General features: G+C 38.3%; 1 protein-coding gene across 2 annotated transcripts in view; it reads left to right on the forward strand.

Annotated features, from left to right (window-relative positions):
* Positions 1 to 21,633, forward strand: part of NEK11 (NIMA related kinase 11) — a 110,691-nt gene extending 89,058 nt beyond the window's left edge. The window contains exons 14-15 of one of the 2 annotated variants that reach the window (XM_068674539.1): positions 3,664 to 3,760; positions 20,654 to 21,633. In XM_068674539.1, coding sequence (XP_068530640.1) covers positions 3,664 to 3,760; positions 20,654 to 20,858 — 302 coding nt within the window. In that variant the 3' untranslated portion in view covers positions 20,859 to 21,633. The remainder of the gene's footprint in view (positions 1 to 3,663; positions 3,761 to 20,653) is intronic. The other variant, XM_068674540.1, reaches the window with a different exon arrangement.
* Positions 21,634 to 22,513: the final 880 nt, after the last annotated feature.

Raw genomic sequence — 22,513 nt, forward strand, 5'->3', positions numbered from 1 at the left:
AGAAGTTTGGCCTGGACAGAATTTCTCATAGCATTTTTCATTGTTAAAGGAATTGTGAAAAAAACTATGTGCCATTTATAGCAGATCTTAGACAACATCTGAGTAGAGAAAAAACTAGAATTTTTTTTTTTTTTTATGTCAGCAAGGGCTGTGATAAAGAGAATACAATAAATATGCATTGTTTTTCCACAGGTGAAGTTTCTTCTGTATAAAACCTCAGTACTGAATGGTAAAAGCCTGGGATTTTTTAAAGTAACTGAGTTTTCTCCCCAGGAGTTCCCACTGAATCACTGTGAATACCAGCACTTCAGTGCAGTACAAGGTTCATTTGGGGTTAGCTACACAGCTCTGTGGGGGGTAGATTTGAAATATCACAGTACATGCCGGTAAAGTTTGAAAAACTGGGGAGATCCCAGAACAGAGCTTCAAAATGAAAGAAAGTTTGAAAAAACGTCTTTAAAATATACTAATATGCTTAGTTTAAAAGAGGAGAAAGTTAAGAGGCAATTTGGTCACTTTGTATTATTATAAATATTTTAAACTCAGGAAGATACATCTGTTTCTAAGGAGTTTTTTGATCTTGTAGAAAAAGGCATTGGAGGATCTTAATGTAGAAGTGAAAGCTGAAAAAAACAAATCCAAACTAGAAATGTATGATTCAGTGGATTTAATAGTTTCTTAACATATAATGACTTATCAAGAGATGCAAGAGATGTCTATCACCACTTACTGGGTTTTTAGTAGAAATGTAGGTAGGAATTCCTTTGGGACATAATGTATAGAAGTCTCATTGGCTAATCATAATCATCCTTTTTAACTGTATCTGTGAATAAATGTGAGGCACAGTATTTCTTTCCCTACAGAACCTTTCATCTTTTTTCCCTTAGACAGAGTGGAAAGGATGCAATGAGGGCCTTGAAAATGGCACTCTGACCCAAGAGGACAATTTTGCCCTATGTTCTTTTATGTTGTATTAGGCTAAAGAATGGGAGAGTATTCATCTTTTAAGCACGCTTAGAAAGTGTCAGTACTTGGTTTTAAAATATCAATGTTATTGTTGTTTTATTTGATTTTGTTTAAAGAATTAAGAATGATAAATTGCATAAAAATGCAAATAGTTATTTGGCCAGTTTTTGAAGAAGCATAGTTACATGTTCTGTGTTGATGTATGGGTAGGCAAACTGCTGAAAGCTGGGTACAAAATATATTATTAATCAAGTAAATGCTTCTACGAAAATGCCTATGATATAGAAGTTAGTGTGGGTTATGAATCATTCTAGAAAAAGTTTTGACGTTTTTCATAGCAACAATGTGAAAAGCTCTTAGTGGTTTTCACCGAGAACTCATTTTTTATGACTAACCACAGCTTTGCAGCATCCTACAATCTGTAGTCCTTTCAGCTACTTCACAGTACCCAGAAGATCATATTTAATGGACAGAAAGATAGATATTAGTTTGTATTTAGAGAGGAAGGTTTGTTTGGCCAACTGCCAATGTGGAGAGTAGACAAAATACGAATTATTTAGCCTGGAATCCCGGGGGGGGGGGGGGGGGGGAAAAAGAAAAAAATAAGAAGGATGTCTTTAATAATGAAATGTCAGAGGAGAGGGAGATAAAGTATTGTAGCAATAAATAGACTGAACCCACTAAGCAGAAAGAGTATGCTGAGCTCTTACCACAATGATATATCCTGTAATAATAGTAATATCAGAATTTAGGTGGGGTCTGTTATTAAATATACTCTGTCTTGAAAGAATACAAAAAATACATTTTCATTAGACCATTGGTGCTCAGGGCAAAACTTTTTTTTTATTGCTTTTGAAGTCTGACAATGATATCAAAGCCCAAATCCTCACATCTGGACCCTAATTCTCTACCAACTCAATGAGTGAGCCATCCGGTAAGTCATGAACATCGCTTTGCAGTACTTGAAGCTTCCTCAGGGCCACTCTGTGGATGTCTGAATTCTTCAGTGCTGCTAAAGTAATTGAATGCTTAAAGACCACATGTTAAAATGTATAGATACGCATGTGTGGTATTAGAGTAAATCATCAGGAAATATATATATATATATATATATATATATATATTTATATTTATATATTTATATATTTATATTTATGGTGTCTGAAGTTATTGGCTGCTCATAAGAACTGAGCTTGTCATTTTTTATCTATCTATACCTCAATTGTAATACCAGACAACTATTAGCCATTAAGTGGTCAGAGAAGTTAAGAAATATTTTAAGAAGTCAAACATTTATTTCCGTAGCTAGACAATGGAGTCAGGAATCCATTTCTTCTGTAGTCTCTCTCCATGCCAGCTTCCTATGTTGTAAAGCTCTAAATCTAGCAGATGCTCACTGTGAGGGATTCAGTTGGGTACTTCAGGATGGAAAGTTTACTCTCAGTGTTCAAATTTCTATGGTTGGGATCTATAACCAGGAGGTTATATGCCAGGAGGGAAGAGTGTGTTCATGCTGACCAGGCATTGCGTTAACTTGTTTGTGTGACTTTTGGCTTATTCATACCCTATGCAGAACCCCGCTGTGTCTGTTCAGAGCTTGGAAGTGTAATCCTAATACCAAATAATCTGCAATGAAAAAAAAAAAAATAAGCTGCTTTGCTTGGTTTAGGAAGTGAAAGCTGAAAGCAGGATCTTTATTTTTCCAAATACAAATAAATGAAAGGAGTATGTTAAAGGGAAGGGAAGTACTAAGTCAAAAAAAAAAAGGACTGACGTGGGAGAAAAATGAGCACAAGCTGGCCAGTAAATAAATTTTGGCTTGAAGTTGGAGGAGGGATTTTAGCCAGCAGGTCACAGTGAGGCTCTGAAATTGGCTTCCAATGGAGGCAGTAGGGGCAATAAATAAATCGCTAACTTGAACCTGAAGGTTGGTCAGGTTAGGCAGGGGCTTGTGTGATGCAATGGTGACATAAAATTGCAGGATATTTGATCTGACAACCCTGACAGTCCTGTGTGACTGAGCAGATCTAAGATCCTGTAGATGAAAACCATGGTCTTCTATGACTATTAGGTCATTAAATGTTGCAACAACCCACAAGGCAAGTGAAGTGAACAGAAAGTAGGGGGAGAGAGGAGCATATGTATATTTCTCATATTCCTCATATGTATATATATATGTTTGTATATATATATAAAGGATTTAAGGACTACCTTCATCTGAAAGGAAAAGTGATGTCATAAGTCAATTTACTGTCTGATTGGTAAAATACTGTCATTTTACATTTTAAGCAAGCCAAAGGAGAGACTTGCCTGTTAGGAAGAAGGTTCTTTCTCTTACAAATAAGGGAAAGAACAATGGAGAAAAATAAATATTGTCCTAGTCAACTTCATTTTGTTGAATATTTATCAGTGCCAGCACTTCCTTGGGTAACTGTCTCTTCCGTTGTAATGTAATTCTCTGTATGCTACACAGCAGGAAAATTCGCATTACAATTTTGTTGCCTTTGAGCTATAAATCTACACGTCCCTAAGAAAGGAGTTGTTTTTAATAGGCATTTAATAATCTAATTCATCTTTAATTAATGTGGCACCTTGTGAGGAACAGGAATAGTCTTCCTCCTCCCAACTGCCCTTGACTCTGCAGTAGCGCTCAGGGGATGAAGGTGAATAAGGTTGTGTGTCTGCATTGATTTGTAGGCTCGGGAACTGTCACCAGAGTGGCTCCAGGGACTCCCCAGGGATTCAGAGCTCTCAACAGCACTATGGCTGAGACCAAGCTGAAACGCATGAGGGAGTAAGTAACGTATTTTTGTGTTACCAATATCTAGGGAAAGAGGGGGGATTTGAAAAACAGCAGAACACACTAAATAATATATAATAATAAATAAATAAATAAATAATAAATGTGTTGTCCCCCCCCCAAAAAAAAAAAGAAAAAAGAAAAAAACACAGTTCCTGCAACAACATGAAGTGGATGCTAAGCTATTCTTTCCAAACCAGATGCATACTTGCCTCAACAGAGGATGAAGGTTGACTGTCACTTCTGATTATTTTCTTATAATCTGCACAAGTATTGTCATCCTTTCCAGTATGTCTTCACTGCTGTCTAGATCATTCTCAACTTCTCTTTCTTTATTAGCTCAACTCATGCCCATAAATCAGTTGCTGATCTCCATGTTCCCATCATGTTTGCTCCTCCATCCACACTTCATTCTTGCATGGAAAGGCTAAGGTTTGTTTTTCATGATGATATGCTGTTTAAAACCAGATGTGATTGCTGCTGCCTTTGATTGTCAAATGAGACAAGGGAAGTTACATGTGCAGCTATCTTTGAAACTGTCTGATTGCTTTCATCATCATTAAAGCCCAAACTTTATTAATAAAGATTTCAGTGTCTCGGTAAAACAAAGATCCATGCTTCCTTTCTATAATGTACTGGTTAATCTATCTTGAGCATCTTCCAGTAAATTGTCAGTAATTTCTGGCCTTCCAAGATTTACTGCACCCTAACTTAGATACTGATCTGATAATCATAATGCTATGCATTATGTCTGAACTCAGGTTTTCTTTGCAGTGTTGCAACATTCAACTGATTTCAGATTGTAAGCTGTTTTAAAAAAAGGGCACTTCTCTGTGGTGTGGGTGGGCAGTGTCAGGTATGTGGTGTGTGTTGTCAGAATACAAGTGAGTCCAAACAGTTAATGCTACTGGTTATTTGAGTCAGTCCACTAAAGAAAATTAATGCAACTGTAACAGCATGGATGCCAATCACTGTGTAAAATACATTTGAGTGCAAAATGCACCATGTATTGAAGAGAGATACCAATCAGATTTACTCCAGATAGAAGGTTTTCAGTTTTATGGTATTTCAAGAAGCAGCTGTCCTTAGTGTTTCACTTCATGGCTTAGTCTTTACTGTGAAACCAGTCAGCAGGCTTCACAGTCTGGCAGCCTGATTCCTTTCCATTCTCTTTTCATGGGAAGTACTTTTAAAATCCAAAAAAAACCAAAACACATCATGTTGCACCAGCTAGTAGCAAGGTGGGTTTGTTTAGTCAAAATGCCCACCTATCTTACAGTCTTCAGCTTGTGTTCTCAGAGTTACAGGATAAACCTTAACCATTTGAACTTCATGGTCATCATCATTTATGATTAAAGTCTATTTTTCCGTGCTGTTTCTCGGTTTTCAAAGTTTGTTGGTTCTGAGAGGATCAGCATGTAGCAGCAGTTAAATAATGAAAAAATTGGGAGTTCTGTTGTATGATCCTTTGGAAATGACATGCCTCAGCATAATTTATAAAACAGTCATATGCTAATGAAAAGGCTGATTAGCTTCAGTAATTCACATTTAATGCATTAGACATCACAGTTTTGGAACACTTTCATAGTCATTTAATTCCTGAACAAGAACAGTCAGCTGGGTGTGTGGGCCACAATGCCCACCCAGCTGGCATCTTGAGAACATCTGGCAGACTGTATCTGTGAGCCATACCTGTGAACCATTTTAAAATTAAATTTATTAAGAGAAAAAATTGGGGGATGGAGGAAGAGAGGGGTGAGGGGAGAAGGAAGAATGTTTTGGTTTTGCTTTTTTTTTTTTTTTTAAATAAGACTGCAGATCTCTTCTTGTGAACTATAATAGCTAGTTTAAAGAAGTCTATCAAAATATCTACTCAGGTTATTTTTCTTTCTTCTAGATATAGTATGGCTGTGTGATACCTGAATATCTAGATATCTAAATATCTAAAGGTGAGCTAGCATGCTTGAAAGTTAGAGTGTTAAGGAACAAGTGAGTGAGCACAGGCACGTTACCCAGTACACCCGTACACAAGGAGATCTTTTCAAATTCTCACACATGGCCAAACTGCATGTATAGCACAGTGGAGGACTTTTTAGTGGTAAGAAGGGAGTACATCTGAGTGCAGGATGATGCATGTAGCCTCAGCTGCTCTGTTCATTCCTCAGCAAAATTCACATGATGTGTTGTACTTCATCTGCACAGCAGAGCCACTTAGGCAAGGCTTAAATAATTTAGATTTGTGCTATTCAGTTTCACTCAGGAAACCATAGACTTATTTGGGGGTCTTGAGTTGACATCTTCTAATGAAAGAGAGAATATGTTTTTTCTTTGTTGTTGTTTCATAGGAAATGAGTAGCTGGAGTTCTTGCAAGGAAATGGGGAAGAGCAGTGGAAACAATGTGGAAGTGCAGAAATAGAAATATAAAAGTTTGGGATTGGCACCAACAACAATAGATGGTGATGAGGGAAACTCTTCTTTATGTCATGAATTGCTCAGAAAGTAATCATTATACCTAAATATTACAAATAACATTAACAGAAAAAAAAAAAGCTCTTTCATTAGCTCTGATAAAATGGTAGATTCATATAAAGTGAACATAAGGTTTAACAGCAAATGGGCCTTTAACTATTTTTGACACGTGAATGATGTGGGCTTGCAAACAGCTGCAGCAGGACATTCTCCTGACAAGGTGTGATGTGCTCATTGCTTGAGTCATCGCAGTGTGTTGCACTGAATGTGTTCTTTGACAGTGCAGAGAATTGCTGGATTTCAGAGTGCCAATTTAGGTAGCTTCAAGTGTATTCTTGTGCAGGGCTTCATACATATATTCATGTGAGAAGGTATCAGGAAGTTATGCTAAAAGCCTTTACAGGAGTGTAGAAGGAAGCCACTGATGTTCTTGAATAAGGTAGGTAGGTGTCCTTCATCTCCTATTTTAAATAAAACAAGTTGCTCAGGGCTAATCTAAATGCAGCCTGATAGTGTTTATGATACAGTCACCAGCTTCCTTCACTTAAGTCCCTGAATGTTTCCTCTAAGATCTTTTTTCCAATTCCTATTGCACACCCTGTTCCAGCATTTTGAATTGCTGTCCTCTCTGTAAAAGTTATGGTAAAATCACCTACTCTGGTGACAATAATTTCTAGCTTGTTATAATTGGTATCAGTATTCATTATAAAGTTTGTAGCAGCAGAAATTTAACTTTATCTTTCAAGTGTAGTTCATTCTCTCAGCAAAAATTTCTACCTCAGTGCTAACAATTTCAGTATTAGGATCTTCTACAGTGTTGATGAGAAATCTCAGTTTTTTGAACTAGTTCCTGCAAAGGTTATCCGAGCTTTTTCTTATTATGCTCCTTCACAGCTTTGCCTGCTAATGGTGGGAAGTCAGCCAAGTATATAAATCAGAGTTCTGTGACTCATATCCCTCATATTGGGTTTTTAGGCTTAGGAATCTTGTTAGATGCAGGAAACAGGAGGAGTATTTTCTGTCCTGGCCACCATCTCATTTTCATGGTGGTTCCTATTCCTGACAGTATTGCATGCTGCAGTCTAAAAAGCTATACTCTCACATGCTATGTAGAGCCATATTGTCTTCACCACAGAGATAAATGAGGAAAAATTAGTGGCAGTTCCAGTGATGCTCCCCTACAGAGAATTTCCAACAATGCAACTCAGAAGAGAGCCACGCTGTTCTTCAGAAACAACTCCTGAAGCCAAGCATTTGTTTCCATCATATAAAATTGTTATACCACCTATTCCTTTTTTCATTTTCTGTTTTTTTTTTTTTTTTTCATTGAGGTTCATAAAGCTTGGCAAAGCCTTCTTTGCAAGATACCAGAAGCTTTGTTAGTACTAATTGCCTGAAAGATTGGCTTTTTCCCTAGGGAAAACCCTAGAGGAGTTGTAGCAAATGCTGGCTTGCATTCTGCCAGTGTCTGAAAAGCTTGGTGGACAAAACCAAGTGCTTTCTTCAGTTATAAACTGACAGCACTGATAGCTGTTGTAGCTTATAAGAGGCTAAAGAGGTCAAAATCCACATAAAGAGAGACAGACCAAGCACGTTTATATGTGTAACTGAAAATGCTTTTCTGCTTCTTTTCATCTTGCTGTGTCTTACTTCTTTCCAAGTATGTGACCACCTCAGATGGCTCTTCACAGCTCCGTGGAAAGTCTTACAATGCATGCTTGAGATCTGACTGCAGGGTTTCATGATATAAAATGGAAAGGAGATGGTGAGAAATTGGTGTATGCAGAAATTTGTGGATTTGTATGCAGAAAAGGTGTATGCAGAAATTTGTGGAAAAGAATAAGCCTTATTCAAGTTTTGGTACAGTGATTATATTCACAGTTTCACCTCCCTTTATTAAGTAGCATTTGTTTCCCAGGTGTCCAGTGAGTAGAGACTTCCCTTTGAAGCCTTCTCATCACTGTAGTAAAAATTAATTTCTTGGGCTTTGTAAAATGAGAATTTGTATTTTACAGAGTAAGTCTGTTGTTTTTGTTTTTTTTTTTTTTTTTCATAATTGAATATCTATAGAATAGAATTTAAGTCTTGTCCTCTCTGTCCTGAAAATACGAAAAGAAATAAAAATGTAGAAAATGCAGGAAAAAAAATGTTAGTACAGCATACTTTGTGCTCCTTTGTGGAGGTATCCATGAATACATACAATGAGTCATTTTAATAGCAGTGAACTTTAATATGCAATTTAGAATTCAATAAAATGCATGCCAGTAAAAGGAAAAGTCTTTTATGCCCCAATTTTTAAGTAAATTAAAATCCTTTAGCACAGCAGTAAGCACCTCTTAGGCAGTCCCTGAAGTCTTATACACAGCAGCATACCATGATCAGGCAAAAGGCTTCATCATCACCCGCTGAGTGTAAGTAAAGTTGTCTTTCAGAAGTCATAGAGGAAAGGCATTTAGTGATATTTTTATTCTATTCCTGTGAATGCTTATAACACTATTGGCTTAGGCTCATGAGCTGTATGCATATATCCTTCTTTTGCTTGTGACATTGGCATCAAATGTATCATTCATCTTAAAAATTCAGAAAGAAAGGTCATCCTGAAGTGATTGAATAGGCAGTGGATATTCTGTAAGATTAGTAGTCCTAAAATGCCTAAAGCATAGAAGACTTTGTATATGTTTATTTCCACATATTTTTGAAGTATTGCTGTAAAGAAACTATTTGATTTAGTGTTTTATTAAATGTTGGGTGGCCCTTCATCAGGACCAACTCTTAGCTTACTGAAACTGTTTTAGTTATTGACATCACTGAAGATACCTCTAGGTGAAGCAAAATGCAGTAAATATAGAAAAGTTAATTGGGGTTTTAGACCAAAATTAAAAAATCACAGAGACCTTGATTGCTATTGACTGTCATGTTGAAGGAATCATGATGTAAATATGCATGAGGACTAAGATGTTTTCCTGCAGGCAAGAGACAAATTTGGTATTGTCATTGGCTGAGCTATGACTGATTTTTGCAGCCAGGTAGAGGATATTATTCTGGAGGATATTGATCCATGTTTTTGAGCATGAGATTTCCTCTTATACACACTTCAGCTACTCTGTTCAACACTCCATTTTCTGGTAGTAATTTCTGTGTGGTGATCCCAAGACAGCTTACAGCATAATAGTAGCTTTTTGCTTTCTGTGGGCTAAGACAACATATTAGTATCATATTCATCGTCCTTGCCACAGATTTTCTCACACTTCATTTTCAAAGACCAGTCTCCATCTCTTAAGCATTTAGGGCGTGGTAGGGTCCTAATCTCCAGGACTCCTCTGGGATACTCTCCTGGTTCTTATTCAGTCTGCATGCACACAGCATTTTGTCCTCACATCTAGACCAGTGTGATGCCTGGTATCCAGTTGCATCAAATCACATCTTCAAGATCAGAGTGGTAGGTCTGGAGAGAAGTGAAATTTTGTAAATCTTGGAAAACCCATCATGTTCATTTAGACCTTGCCTAGCTTCCATACAGGAAATAAATAAAAATATTTGATTAGATCCAATTTTCTCTAGAAATAGTTCATTACTAGTGGCTTCTCCTTTTCTGCCTAATACACGCAGAATCACACAGAGAGCAATGGCAAAATAATTAGCAAGCCTCAGATTTCACACCTGCAGGTTGAATGTGTGTTTCTGTGCTGTAACGGGACAGAAATTCTGCGTTGTCATGAGACAGAAGTTCTGTACTGTTAATTTGGAAATGATATTGTCTTTAAAACAGTCAAGAGCACTCATCCCACATGCAGAGTATTATAATTGTTTGCCTTCAATTTAAGTGGCTGTTCAGGTTTAGGACCTATTATTATTCTCAAGAACGTTTCATCCTGGAGGTATCTGTTGGACGGCAAAGACGGAAAGTTGTGCTAGTTCTCCAGTGCATCTGAGCTAAGCGAAAATTGCAAGTGATCCATAATTTGTTAGATGGGGATGTACTGATGATATAGATTGTAATGTGCAGCCCTGCCAGCTATGAGCAATGTAGGAACTGAACAGATGCTACTGAAAAGTATTTGGCAAGAACAGTGTGTTTTTACCATTATTTTTGTTTGCTTTTGGAGATATTGTGTATGTATCTCTCCAGCCTGATGATTTTGGAAAATGGGATTACATTTTGAAGTTGCAGGTCACTAATGCAAATGGTCTTGGAATTTTTACCCAGTCTGTAGAATAGGACGTGTGTTGGCTTCTCTGAAGTTGTCTCCAGTACAAAACCTTCAGCTATGTAGTGTAAATTAAATCAATACTAGGTTATTTAGAATCATAGAATCACGGAATATCCCAACTTTGAAGGGACTCACCAGGATCATCAAGTCCAAATCCTGGGGCCACACAGGACCACCTAAAAATCAGACCATATATCTGAGAGTGTTGTCCAAATGCTTCTTGAACTCCAGCAGACTCAGTACCATGACCACTTCCCTGGGGAACCTGTTCAAGGGCCCGATCACCTTTTGGGTTAAGAGCCTTTTCCTAAGATCCAGCCTGTCACCAGAGAGAAGAACTCAATGCCTTCTCCTCCACTCCACTCATGAGCTGTAGGCCACCATGAGGCCACCACTCAGTCTTTTCTTCTCTGGGCTGAACAAACTAAGTGACTTTAGCCACTCCTCACACATCTTCCCCTCTAGACCCTTCACCATTTTGTAGCCCTATTTGCTTTATGTCATTAAACTGGCCACAAATGTTATGTTTAGTTGCTTTTGTTGTCCTAGTAAAGGTGCCAAAGATTGAAGTCCCAGTTTAGCAAAGTAATTCAGCATATAAATAATATTAAACACAGGTAGTCCTTTGTCTTCAGAAAGACAACATGTGCTTAAAGTTATGCAAATATTCAACTGCCTGGCTTAATCAGGCAATGAACAGAGTAGCCACAAAGGAGGATATTCGCAGGGCCCAGTTTTAAAAACCTTTCCTGGGAGCCTGCAGACTTCTCTGGGCTCTCTGTGTGGAAAGACACAGGATAGTTCAAGACATATGTTGTAAGCTCCTATTCTGAATTTCCTTGGAAGATAAATTTCATTTCTGTCATGCTGGTGCCTATGGTGGTAGCCAACTAACCAAAGTGTATGAAGTTAGGGCGGGTGACCATTCACTGTGCTTTTGCTGGTACTTTCACTTCTTGAAAGCCATAGATTATTCTTTCATAGATTATTCTTATTCCTTCCCATCCTGCAACTGGGGATGGGAAGAGCATGCCAGCTGCCAATGCCATCTCTTTAGCTGTTCTTAGCAGCTTTACATTTGCTGTGATTCACTTTGAATACATAAAGAGAATGAATTTGGTAGTGGATCTATTAGCTGATAAACAAAAGGGTACAATTAAACTGTAATATATTGTATTGGGATGCTCATCCTGGTGCTCTGTTTGCCCAATATTAAGCCTCAGGCCCAACCCTTGAAATGAAGTGTAAGATTTTGTGAATTTACTTGGATACAGACTTTTTTTTTACTTGGAACCAGACTTTTTCAGCTTCTTTACTGAGCTGCATTTCATAGATCCATAAGCCTTTCTGTTATCCTGAATTTCTAAGGATTTTTTTTTTTAAGTGGAGAGTAATGTCATAATTGCTTTAGCAGTAGAGAGTTTTCATCCAGTCTGAAAATTGTATTCAAGTTATAAAACACATAATTGTAAGTATAGACTCATTCATTTTAAAATGTCAAGTATCCCCAAACACTCAAAACATTACAATTATACTAATACATCTTTTTGTTTTGCACAAAAAGCATGATTTCCCTAGTTTCTCATGCTGTGCATTTTTAATACATGGATTGAGCTGTTCTGTTTTCTAGTGCCTTGATTTCGTCAATAGTTTCCAAATGTGAGAATGATCTCACGTGACATTAATTATATAGTCTGTTTTCAATATAGAAACACTTGCAGAATCCTGGCAGTGTTTGCTAGATGCAGCACAGTGACCTTGGAAGGTTCACAGAGGAAGTAATACAGGTAGTGAATACAGGTAGTGAATACACAAAGGGCTTTCAGCAAACCCTTGCTAGGACTGCTGATGTTTACTGTTTCCTGTATTGTTTTTGTCCTCATCTGCTTGCAACTGCAGTAGTGTAATTATTTGGAAGAAAAATCAGTCCATTTCCTTCTTTCCTTAACCATTTTTTTCCTCAGTCATCATACAGTGATTTCTTTCTTACACATCTGTGAGTCGTTAAGGTATAAATCTCATATTCCCATGTGGAAGGAGGTGAGCAATGCAGAGCTGGTATAACAAAAATTAGCTCACAGGGTAAAATAGCAGAGAGCTGGGCAATATGCAAACCATCCTGTGTGGAAGAGAGGTTAGCAGACCCAAAACACCACATTTCTCATGGCTCCAAAGGAAGCAGCCGCCACTTCTGAGGGTAAAGCAGCCGCAGGAGTGGCTTTTTCACAGATCCGTCTTCTTCAGTAAAGCTCCCTGCTGAGTGGCTTGTTTTCCTGGGCTGTGGGCCTTCAGGGTGTAGAGATACCAAACCATTTGCAGTGGAATCATTAACCAGACACAGACAAAAGTTATGACAAAAATAGAGGATACTGAGGCAACACCTAACCTAGCTCTTAGTTGTAAGGTAACACTTGTATCTTCGTTAACTTTTTTTTCTGCAGAAGTATGATTTTGATCCTGAAGAGAATAGGTAATTACTCTGGTTCAGTAATGTTTCAGAGCAAGTTTGTGTTTTGGCTCTGTGAGTCTACTAGGTGAAGCAGGTTATTTAGATACTACATGATGATTCCTGTGTTTCTGTAAGTGTTAATAGAAATTGTCATTAGTCTTTTACAAGACATATTTCCAGGCTGTTAGATGCAGTATTATTTGATTTTCCAAGAGATTTGAGACAGAGAAATAACCAGGGTGCTGTTTTGAAGAGTGCTTAGGTGTCATATACTTATTATTTGTGAGGGGAAAAAAAGGGACTAGACCTCTATCTGCCTCTTTAAATATCTCAATAGCTTTACAGAGCTTGTCTTGTCCTGATGGAGATCTAGAGGAAGTTGAACACACAAACCTTCCTAGGCCGTTCTGAAAATTGTAGGTCTATTGTCCATTATTGGAAATTCTTCTTCTTTTCTCTCTAATATGAAGTATTCATTGACTTGTGTGGTTCTGCCAGAGACTCTGGATGTTGTGATGCTGGTGAAAACCAGGATATTGTTTAAGATAATTTTGTGTATTTACCCACTGAGAACAGGACTGGCACGGAAAATGGGAAATGCTGAAACAGTTTGAATAGGCTCATAGAGTACTTCTTTATTCGTCATGAAATTTACTTTTTTTCTGCTTCTTGTTTCACTGAAAAATCAAAACCTTTTTTTCAGAGAAATGTAAGACACCATGTGTTGTTGTGTGTTGTTTTGTTGCTGTTGTTGTTGTTGTTTCCTGTGGGAAATTGGTTAGGCACACAGCTCCAGAGGGAGAGAAATATTCTGCTGAAATTCCTGCTATCTCCCACTGAGTCATGAAGTATATTTTAGATCAGTGAGGATTTGGCTTATAATTTCCACCAGTTCGTCCCAGAATAAAGGTTTTATCCCTAAGTGATTGGCCTATGATAGTATTCCACTTGTTCAGTCATTCACATTCAATGAAGATTTAAATGCTCAGTGTAAATTAATTAATGGGGTAAGTTTCTTGTGGGTTTTGGCTTAGGTATTGTGCATGAAGTACAAAGCAAAAAGCAATTTCTCCTTCTCATAAACTTTATTCTGATTTCAGTAGTTAGTATTCAACTAACAGCTCTAAATTCTAATTCACAGTTCTTCCAAGAGCTGGTGTCAACTTCAATTACTATTTTACAAATTCATTTATCTCAGAAAATGAAATGCATGGAGAATACTATTGTTGATATTTCTTCAGCTGTGTCTACAGCTTTAAATAATAAGATTCTTCTTATCTCATGGGAAAACATGTCCTAAATATGCTTTAGATTTTGCAAGTCTTTGAAGTAGGACATCAGAGAGTTTTGTTTGCAATCAAATTAAGATACTTTAATTCAGGAATTATGAAGTAATTAAGGATGAATTATGAAAATTATCGTTGTGTCTTCAAGTGAAGAAATTTTCATTCAGCAATAATACGATGAAAGTCAAAGTCCATTGAGGCTTGAAGGTGGAAGGTAGGGGCTAACAATTCGGATTTTATTTTACTACCTTTTTATATAATAATTCTGTCCTTTTTTAAAATTATTATTCTAATATGCACTTTTCTTAGACTTTGCTATACTTGTCACATTCCCAAGACCACACATATGTCTGCTAGAACTAGAAAGTGCCCTACCTTTAGAAGAAAATTCCTACAAAATAAATCATGGAGCTTATAGTGCACCTCTCTTTGCAGGTCTGCAGGGGTCTTTTCAGAGCAGCCAACAAGCTTTGCTGCAAATGAAGTTTTGAACCCAGGGCAGTTTCTTTCAAGTTCCAGAGAAGTTGTAGTGATTCAGTCAGTAATGTCAATATCCTGAATGAAAGGAAGGTAACTTGAGAGAATAAGGACCTTTTGTGTTGTAATTGAACCTATTTACTGAACCATGAGATGCTGTAGCAGGTACTCTTAAGATTTTCTAGTACAGTTAGAAAACAGTATTTTGTATGAGATTAAAGATATGTAATTTCCTGATTGTTTTTCAGAAAGTTATTTCAGGAGATAAATATAACAATCATTTTCACCAAGGTTCATGTTGCTAATGTTTAGCTGCAAAGTGGCAAGATTGCACTGTTGTAAATAGAAATATAAGGTTGATAAATGAATGTTTAGAAAGTATGTTCAGGGACAAATCAGAATTGGATGTATTGATGGGAATCCTAAATAACACTGTTGGACTCCATGAGAGTACATTTGACTTAGGGCGAATTTAGTGAAGTCTGCTGAAATTATTATTTCAAATATCTCTGCACAGGCTTTTATGCCTCATGGTCCCTAATCACAATAGATTTGCCTCCTACTTTACAATATGCTTGTTAGTATAGGATGCAAACAACATCTGTGAAAGGATAAATAAATGCCCACTTGGACAGATGCTCCTTGTCCAGAAAGCTTATTTTTTTGACGTTGATATTGAGGTAGCTGTGAGGATTTATAAAAAAAATAATTTTACTGTGATTGACTTAGGAGCTGCATGTTAGATGTCTGCTATGGCAGAGGTGATATGTTATCGCTGATGTCTGATCCAGGGGGACTGCCATGGTATCACTGTGGTGTGCTCAGTTGTGTCTCGTGCAGAATGTGGTGGCTCAGCAACTGCTGAGCCTCCATGCTCCCAGGAATAACCCACACCACCACTCCCTGAAGAAACGGTGAAAATGCTCTGTGAAAAGTGCTCCTTCCCTCTGGGGATGGAGGAGGGAGAGCAGAATGGTTTTAAATGATAGTTGCTATCATGCTGAATGACATTCTCAAGTGAGAAGCTGAAAACCCCCTTAGCTGCTGATTTGTGTCATAGTTATCCTTTAAGGCAGGCAATGACAAGCTGTTGAGAGATATTAACCCAGCTGCTAACGCGCATGGAAGAGTGCAAACTCAAGCATTAATCTTGTTTTGTGGCTTTTGTTGGTGCTGCATAAAGGTAGGTGTATTGTAATTGATCTCTAGACCAGAAAAGAAACATTAATACATAGCTAGTAGCTGTAGAGTCAAAATAAAGGCCTGCGGGATAATAGAAAATTCTTTGTTCACCCAGGGAAAGATTTACAACTTCATCAGCCAGTTGAGAACACAACATTATTATATTGTCAGATTTTAGTAATTTTGCACTGATGTGTAGGAAATCACCAGATATCCTGATAAATACGTTTGAGCCCAGATCTACTAAATGACTTGGCACATTTTTAGGCACAGTTAGACACCCTGAGTATAAAATTGCAGTTCTGAAGGCTCCTATTTAGCTCCCCTCTAACACTGGCAGTGAGTCAAAGCACTAAGTACCTATGATTTAGCTGATATTGATACTGCTTCTCACATGCTCAGAAGCACCTTATCCTTGACAGAACCAACTGCTAATCTCATGCCAAAACCATATCATTAGCCACAAATCAGATATCTGTCTGCCTCTGTGGCCTTTGAGGCTTGTTCTAGTTAATTTTCTCTAGGCTTAGATTTTGTGCTGAACAGAAGCTAGCAGCATGAGGCTTTTTATTCCAAAGCATGGCTTCCAGGGATGACAGTGTGGGGTCTGGCAATATCTGCTATCCAGCCAGTAGGCAGGTGGTCAGAGCATGCCTGCACGCTATGGAAGTCCCCAGCCTTGTTCCACCTCTGCCTGGAGCATTGGGGCTGCCCTCTGCAGCCAGGAGGAGTGGGGGAAGTTGGGCTCACTGTTGAATTTCTTTCCATTTGCAGCGAGAAAGTAGACACACAGGGCATTCACACATGGTAACCTGGATTTCAGTCCCAAAGACTGAAAGACTCCAAGGAGTGCTGGCAGTGTTTTATCCAGGGACTGTTTCATGCAGATAACAACATTTGCACACACCTCCAGTGTTGGTTGTCCTTGGTCCTCAATCTATCGACAGTTACCCTTCCTCATTCTTTTCTGGCACAATTAATCTACTTTTATACAATTCAAAATGAGGGTGAAGGAGAGTCCTTCTTTCCCCAGTGCCCATGGCGATTAGCTCTGGGAGTTGTAGTTTTAAATCTCTTTCTACCCCCAGGTTTTTAGGTCTCTGGCCGAAAGCTCTAACCTGGGATAAAGAACAAGTGAGTACCTATGGGATCATGTTGAACTGCTGCAAGTCCTGTAGGGGAAGAGGTGCTTCCAAACTTTACTAAAGCCAGACAGACAGCAGATGAGAGATTTCCCTTTCCTCAGTTGTGGTGGGCTGATGTTTTGCATTGATGCCTTTCTGTGGTGTCTGCATTGTACAGGGAGCTTAGGGTTCAGCCACAGAGCTGTGAATGCCATTGTATGAAGGAGGTGCCTAAAAGTTAGGAACTGCAGGGCTCAAATGCCAGCAAAGAATCCCTTGGTATATGTATGTCTTTGTAACTCAGTGAAGCAACACTAAAGTTGCTCATAAGCTCATTTGCACAAGGAAGATCTGAGATACCTCATTTAAGCACGTTACTGTTTATCATTCTGGACCAGCTCCTTGGATGGTAGAGGCTGATATAACTGCTTTGATTTCAGCATAGTGAAAAGCAATTTAGGACAGCGTAGGGTGGGATTCTGGCCAACAAAACTTGTCTGAGTAATACAACCTCAGATGTCGAGTATCTCCTTAGCTTGTGTATCTGCACTGAGAAAGGGATCGTGGCTCATTTCTGGGGGAAAATAGTGAGTTTGTAGGTGTGTGAGCTATAACGAGAGTAAATACCAGATAATCAGAAAACGTGGGAATGTAAGTGGGATCTCTGTACTGGTTCTCACAGTGCATTCAGAAGTGAGGCTTGTAGTTATTTCAGAGCTGTAAATGCAGGTGTTCCACACCTCCTGTGAAATAGAAACTATGACCAGAAGGGTAGTGAAAAATCCATAATTATGCCTCAGTAGGTCTTATCATGGATGGGAAAATAACCACTAGCACAGAATTGGGGTGGTAATGGGCAAACCTTGCTTTCTAGGAAGTCACTTACCCCTTCACCCCCATTGATATACTAAAAGATTCAGTCAGTAATGTCTCTTTAAAATTTACTGTCTTAGCTGCTGCTTTTCTGTCCCCATCACAGAAAATGTATTATGTGGTAGCAGACTCACATTAATGCAGCTTTCAAGCCCAAATAGAGTCTGATGTGTTCTTTTGTAATAGGAGGTTATAATTTTTGTTACCTACCCCTTAATTTTCAACCTATGAATACTTTTTCCCTAATTTTATTGTACCAGCAATTATACAGATTAGCTGATTTGCATGTTCTGCCAAGCTAAACTGAAAAGATTCCCGTCTTCAGGTCACATTTATTAAGCAAACATGTACCTCGGGAGTATTTCTTTGGTTAACTTTTCATTTTTAAATAGAAAGGACTGACAAAAAATATATTTGTTTAGGAGGGATGGAGGGGGGTCAGTAAAGGCACTAATGAAGCAGTAGTTGTTTCAAGGTAGCTTCTCAGGTATTGATTTTTAACCATTGAAGAGAAATATAATATTTATGTTCAGGCTTCGTGAAGAAGTGTACATTATTTGACAAAAAAATCCCTATTTAGACTTCTGTACTAAGTTAATCCTTAGGTTGGCAATTGATCACTTTCAGCAGTTTGTGTTTTCCCCTAGAAGGCAGTATTTGAAGAAAAAAAAATATTAAAAAAATATTAAAAATATTTAAAAAAAATCTGTTTCTAGTTATGGGAAGCAGGACTGAGTCACCTTTGGACTTGCAGAGAACCCACCAGTGGGTAGGATGTGAGGAGAAGTGCTTCCTCCTTGTGCGATCAGAGCAGTCGTCAAGGCTCTCTTTCAGGCAAGAAAGTGTATTGGGTATATTGTCCATTTTTATCAGCTGCAGGTCCTACTGTTCTTAATGTTAGGATTTTTCAGGAACCTTGCTAATCCCTTATAAATACTACGTAGCTCACTGCTGGGATGATAAATGTGACAGTTTCCATCCAGGGACAACTCCGGGGTCCGTCCTCCCAGTTCACCATAGTCTAAATTTATAGAAAACAGCATGTGACAGAAAGTCAGTGGAAGGGGAGCATAAGCACAGATACTCAGGCTGATATGTTATAAAACTATACAGCGAATTTCCTAGTACCTCCTTTTTGTCTAAAAGAATTTCCACGAAGCAAAGTGCTAAGGCATCAAATGCTTTCACATACTAGACACACAGGATGTTTAATCCTTGAAAAATACACTACAGCATTAGAATCACAGATATCGTCAGTTGTTTGTTTTTTTCTTTTTTTTGTAGGTAAGAGTCATTTTTCAGAGAAACATTGTTAGCTACGCTAAGAAGCTTTATTGAAGAGGTCTCTGTGCCACAATAGATTTCCTGAAAAAGAAATGATTGCACCACCCAAATGCTCTTGAAACTCTAGTAAAATGCTGGTGGGAGGAAAGGCTGCCTACCAGGAGTTTACCTAACCAAAACAAGATGTTTTTCAATACAAATTGCTGATGTCTACGTAAGGAGATCCCAGTTAGCCCAACTCACTTCCTGACTAAGTGAAGGGCATTGTTACCTCTGGAACATGCAAGTTCGACACTAAAAGAAGAACAAATCTCAGCTGCCCTAACACAAAAAATCAGTAAAAGAAAAAATCAAGGATGAGGCTGCACAGCCAGCCATGCCGTTTGTGTGTCAGCATTACACTGTATTGCAGTACCATTGCATCCAGTAATTGGCTCACACCCTTGAATTTCCTTGATAAATCACACTCAAGGAGCTGTTTTTGAAATCCCTTCACCCCAAAATTCTCTCACCTGCTATATTCTGTAAATTATTCTAGATAAGCACCACCAGGTCTGTATAGCACTGCACAGCACGTTTGCCAGCAAACCCTCTTGCTTGATGCCATTCAGGATCCCAGTCCTGCCGTGGACATTGCATGGATTGGCACCATTGAGATCCAGCAGGAAACTGGAGGAAAACTGGCTTGGTGTGCTTGTGACAAAGCCGGTTTGTTTAAACAGGGAAGTGAACACAGTTGCTGTGGGAGACTTATGCGAAGAGTCTTTCTGATATGCTGAAGGAAAATTACTCCAATATTTTCATCAAAATATTATGAACCCAGCACTGATTGGAATGTTTTACATTACTCAGGGCTTCTGCCATACAAATTTAAAGATGTTTGCCTTTAGAAAAACAAGTTCTGTTCATTGTCTTGCAGTTCTCAGTTGAATCTTTATAAATCAACATTAAGTTCCTGTGAGTGTACTCTTTGTCACTGAATTACAGACCTGTCTACTGATAAAAGGATAGTGCTGTAGGAAAAGACAGAAATGTCAGTAAGCTCATGCTGATCTGGTACAACAGGTTCCTTGTTATTAGATAGAAGCTAAAATAAAGCAATGAATTCTGAAATGTGTTTGTTCTCATGAAAGTCTGCTGGTTTATGGCTATATAAGGTTGCTTCTCTTGTTTTTGATGAAATACAGAGCCAATAACATATGGGTGTGTACTGGACTTGCTGTGGTTAAAGCAGTATGTCAGATTTAGTGTGAAAATGGTTTTGTTTTTTAGCAGCGATGATGTCTGCATATCCCAGGACTTACTGTTGCCAGGTTTTTACTCCTGGGCTATTTGTATAACACAGCCATAGAGAAATTGCACAGGAAATTTGAATTTCTTGTACTGTCAGACAAATGAGGTGTATTCTTTAATGATTTTAATCAAAAGTAGCCACAACATTGAAAAAAAAAAAAAAGTTCTAGCAATTGCTTGTATTAATATATAATGTGAGGTAACTTTGACTTGACCTTTTTGTAATATGTATTCTTAGATCTGCCATCCAGAAGCTGGGAGCGGAGGTGTTTGAGAAAGTGTACACCTATCTGAAGCAAGCAAGAGAGCAGAAGGCCAGTGAGGAGGAAATCAGGAGATACCTGGAGAAAATGGTTTCCAGAGCAAGTGATTGCTTTGAGGTGGATCAGCTTCTCTACTTTGAGGAGCAGCTACAGGATTCAGAAGCACATCTTCAGCTGTAAAATGTTTGACAGTAACAGTGCGGGAAGCAGAAAGGAGGACTGAAAGTGGTGAGCTGCCTTCTTCAGGTCAGCAAGCAAATCCTAGAGGTATTTGGAGGAAACTACTGAAGGTAACTCAGCACACAAACAGGTGGGCAAACTCATGGACAGTCCAGTCTGTACAATGAGAAGTGGGTAAATATGGTATCATTTGCAGGGGCAGGAATTAAAACAGTTTGTCACAGTGGAGTGGGGGATTCACAGTTATCAACATCCCCTTTTCACCACTAAGAGCATTAAGAAAGCTATTCTTCTGGGCACTGGGCAGGCTTAATCCTGCACTCAGTCACTGGTGAAGCTGTCTGGGATGCAAATGGTGCAGGATTAGACTCCAGCTGCTGTTGATTCCTGTGCTAACTGGTCGTCATGGCATTTAAGCACGTCTTTTTTGTACTTTGGCAGACTTACCCTTGAACGCATGTATCTATGCATTGGGCTACTCAGCCAGAAATTGTCTTGTTATCATTCATTGTTCAAAAGACTGCATTTAATCCATGTGCCTTCCAATGAAACTGTACAGATACAAGCATACATGTATAATTGTTTACATATATGCATAGAGACAGAAAGATATTTGGCCACATCATCATATATTTTTATGTGTATAGAGACAGAGACATGAGGTCTGAGCTGTAGATGATTGTGGTAGGTAGGAATCCTCATTGTGGCTTTTGGGAGTTTTAAATCAAATTCACTGTACACACATGGAACAATAAACTAGTTTTTTGTTTTTTTTTTTTTTGGCTTGCACGTGGATATTGCTTTCTTTTTTTCATAGCATTTATATTCCCTTCTTCATATGCATCATACTTTTGCTGTATATATCATGCTCTGATAATATACCTGATTATTTCCTTCTCCCTGTTCCTTCTTTATTCTGCATTCTGAGCTCCTTCATCCATGTAAAACACTAACAAAAAATTAATTGGTATGATGTATAGAAGAATCTCAAGTGAATTGTGGACCAAGTTTATTTCAGGCATCTAGCCGTTACCTATGATTTCTGCTTTTGTGTCACAACTCCTCAAGTACTCAAGGGACTGAATCAAATAAATAAATGCAAATTCATAATGTAATTATCAAAAAATGTTGCTGCTTGACTTGGACTACAACTAAGGATAGTGGGTTTGGTAGTAAATTAAGCAATAGTACTGATCCTTTGATGTGCTTTAAGAGACTCAAAGGGAAAGGCAAATAGTCACCTTAATCTACCTCAGCAGCAACGCAAGCAGCAGAATCAAAGGATGTGCCCAGCTAAGGAAGATGTGGTGCTACACTTCTGACCAAAGTTACAGAAGATCCTGACACATCTGACTTCAGCTTCTGTTGGGAGTACGTGGTGTTAACAATCTGGAGGCTGAAATCCAACATGGTGTTCACTGAGGTAGGGAGACTTATTTTAATTCCGTGTGGTGGTTCAGATCCCATAGGAGAGGCAGCCTGAAGCACAGATTCTCAGTCAGGCTTCAGTTTTCATCCTTCTCAATGTTGTGTCTGTGTACTTGGTTCCATGTTTTTTACACACAATGTCATTTAAGGACACTTAAAAAAAAGAAGAAGATGAGTTCTTGGATGTTCAAAAAGCAAAAAGTAAGTGGCATATGGTGGGAATAATC

This window comes from Anas acuta, chromosome 2 (assembly GCF_963932015.1).
Source record: "Anas acuta chromosome 2, bAnaAcu1.1, whole genome shotgun sequence".
In the NCBI taxonomy this organism is placed as follows: Eukaryota; Metazoa; Chordata; class Aves; order Anseriformes; family Anatidae; genus Anas; species Anas acuta.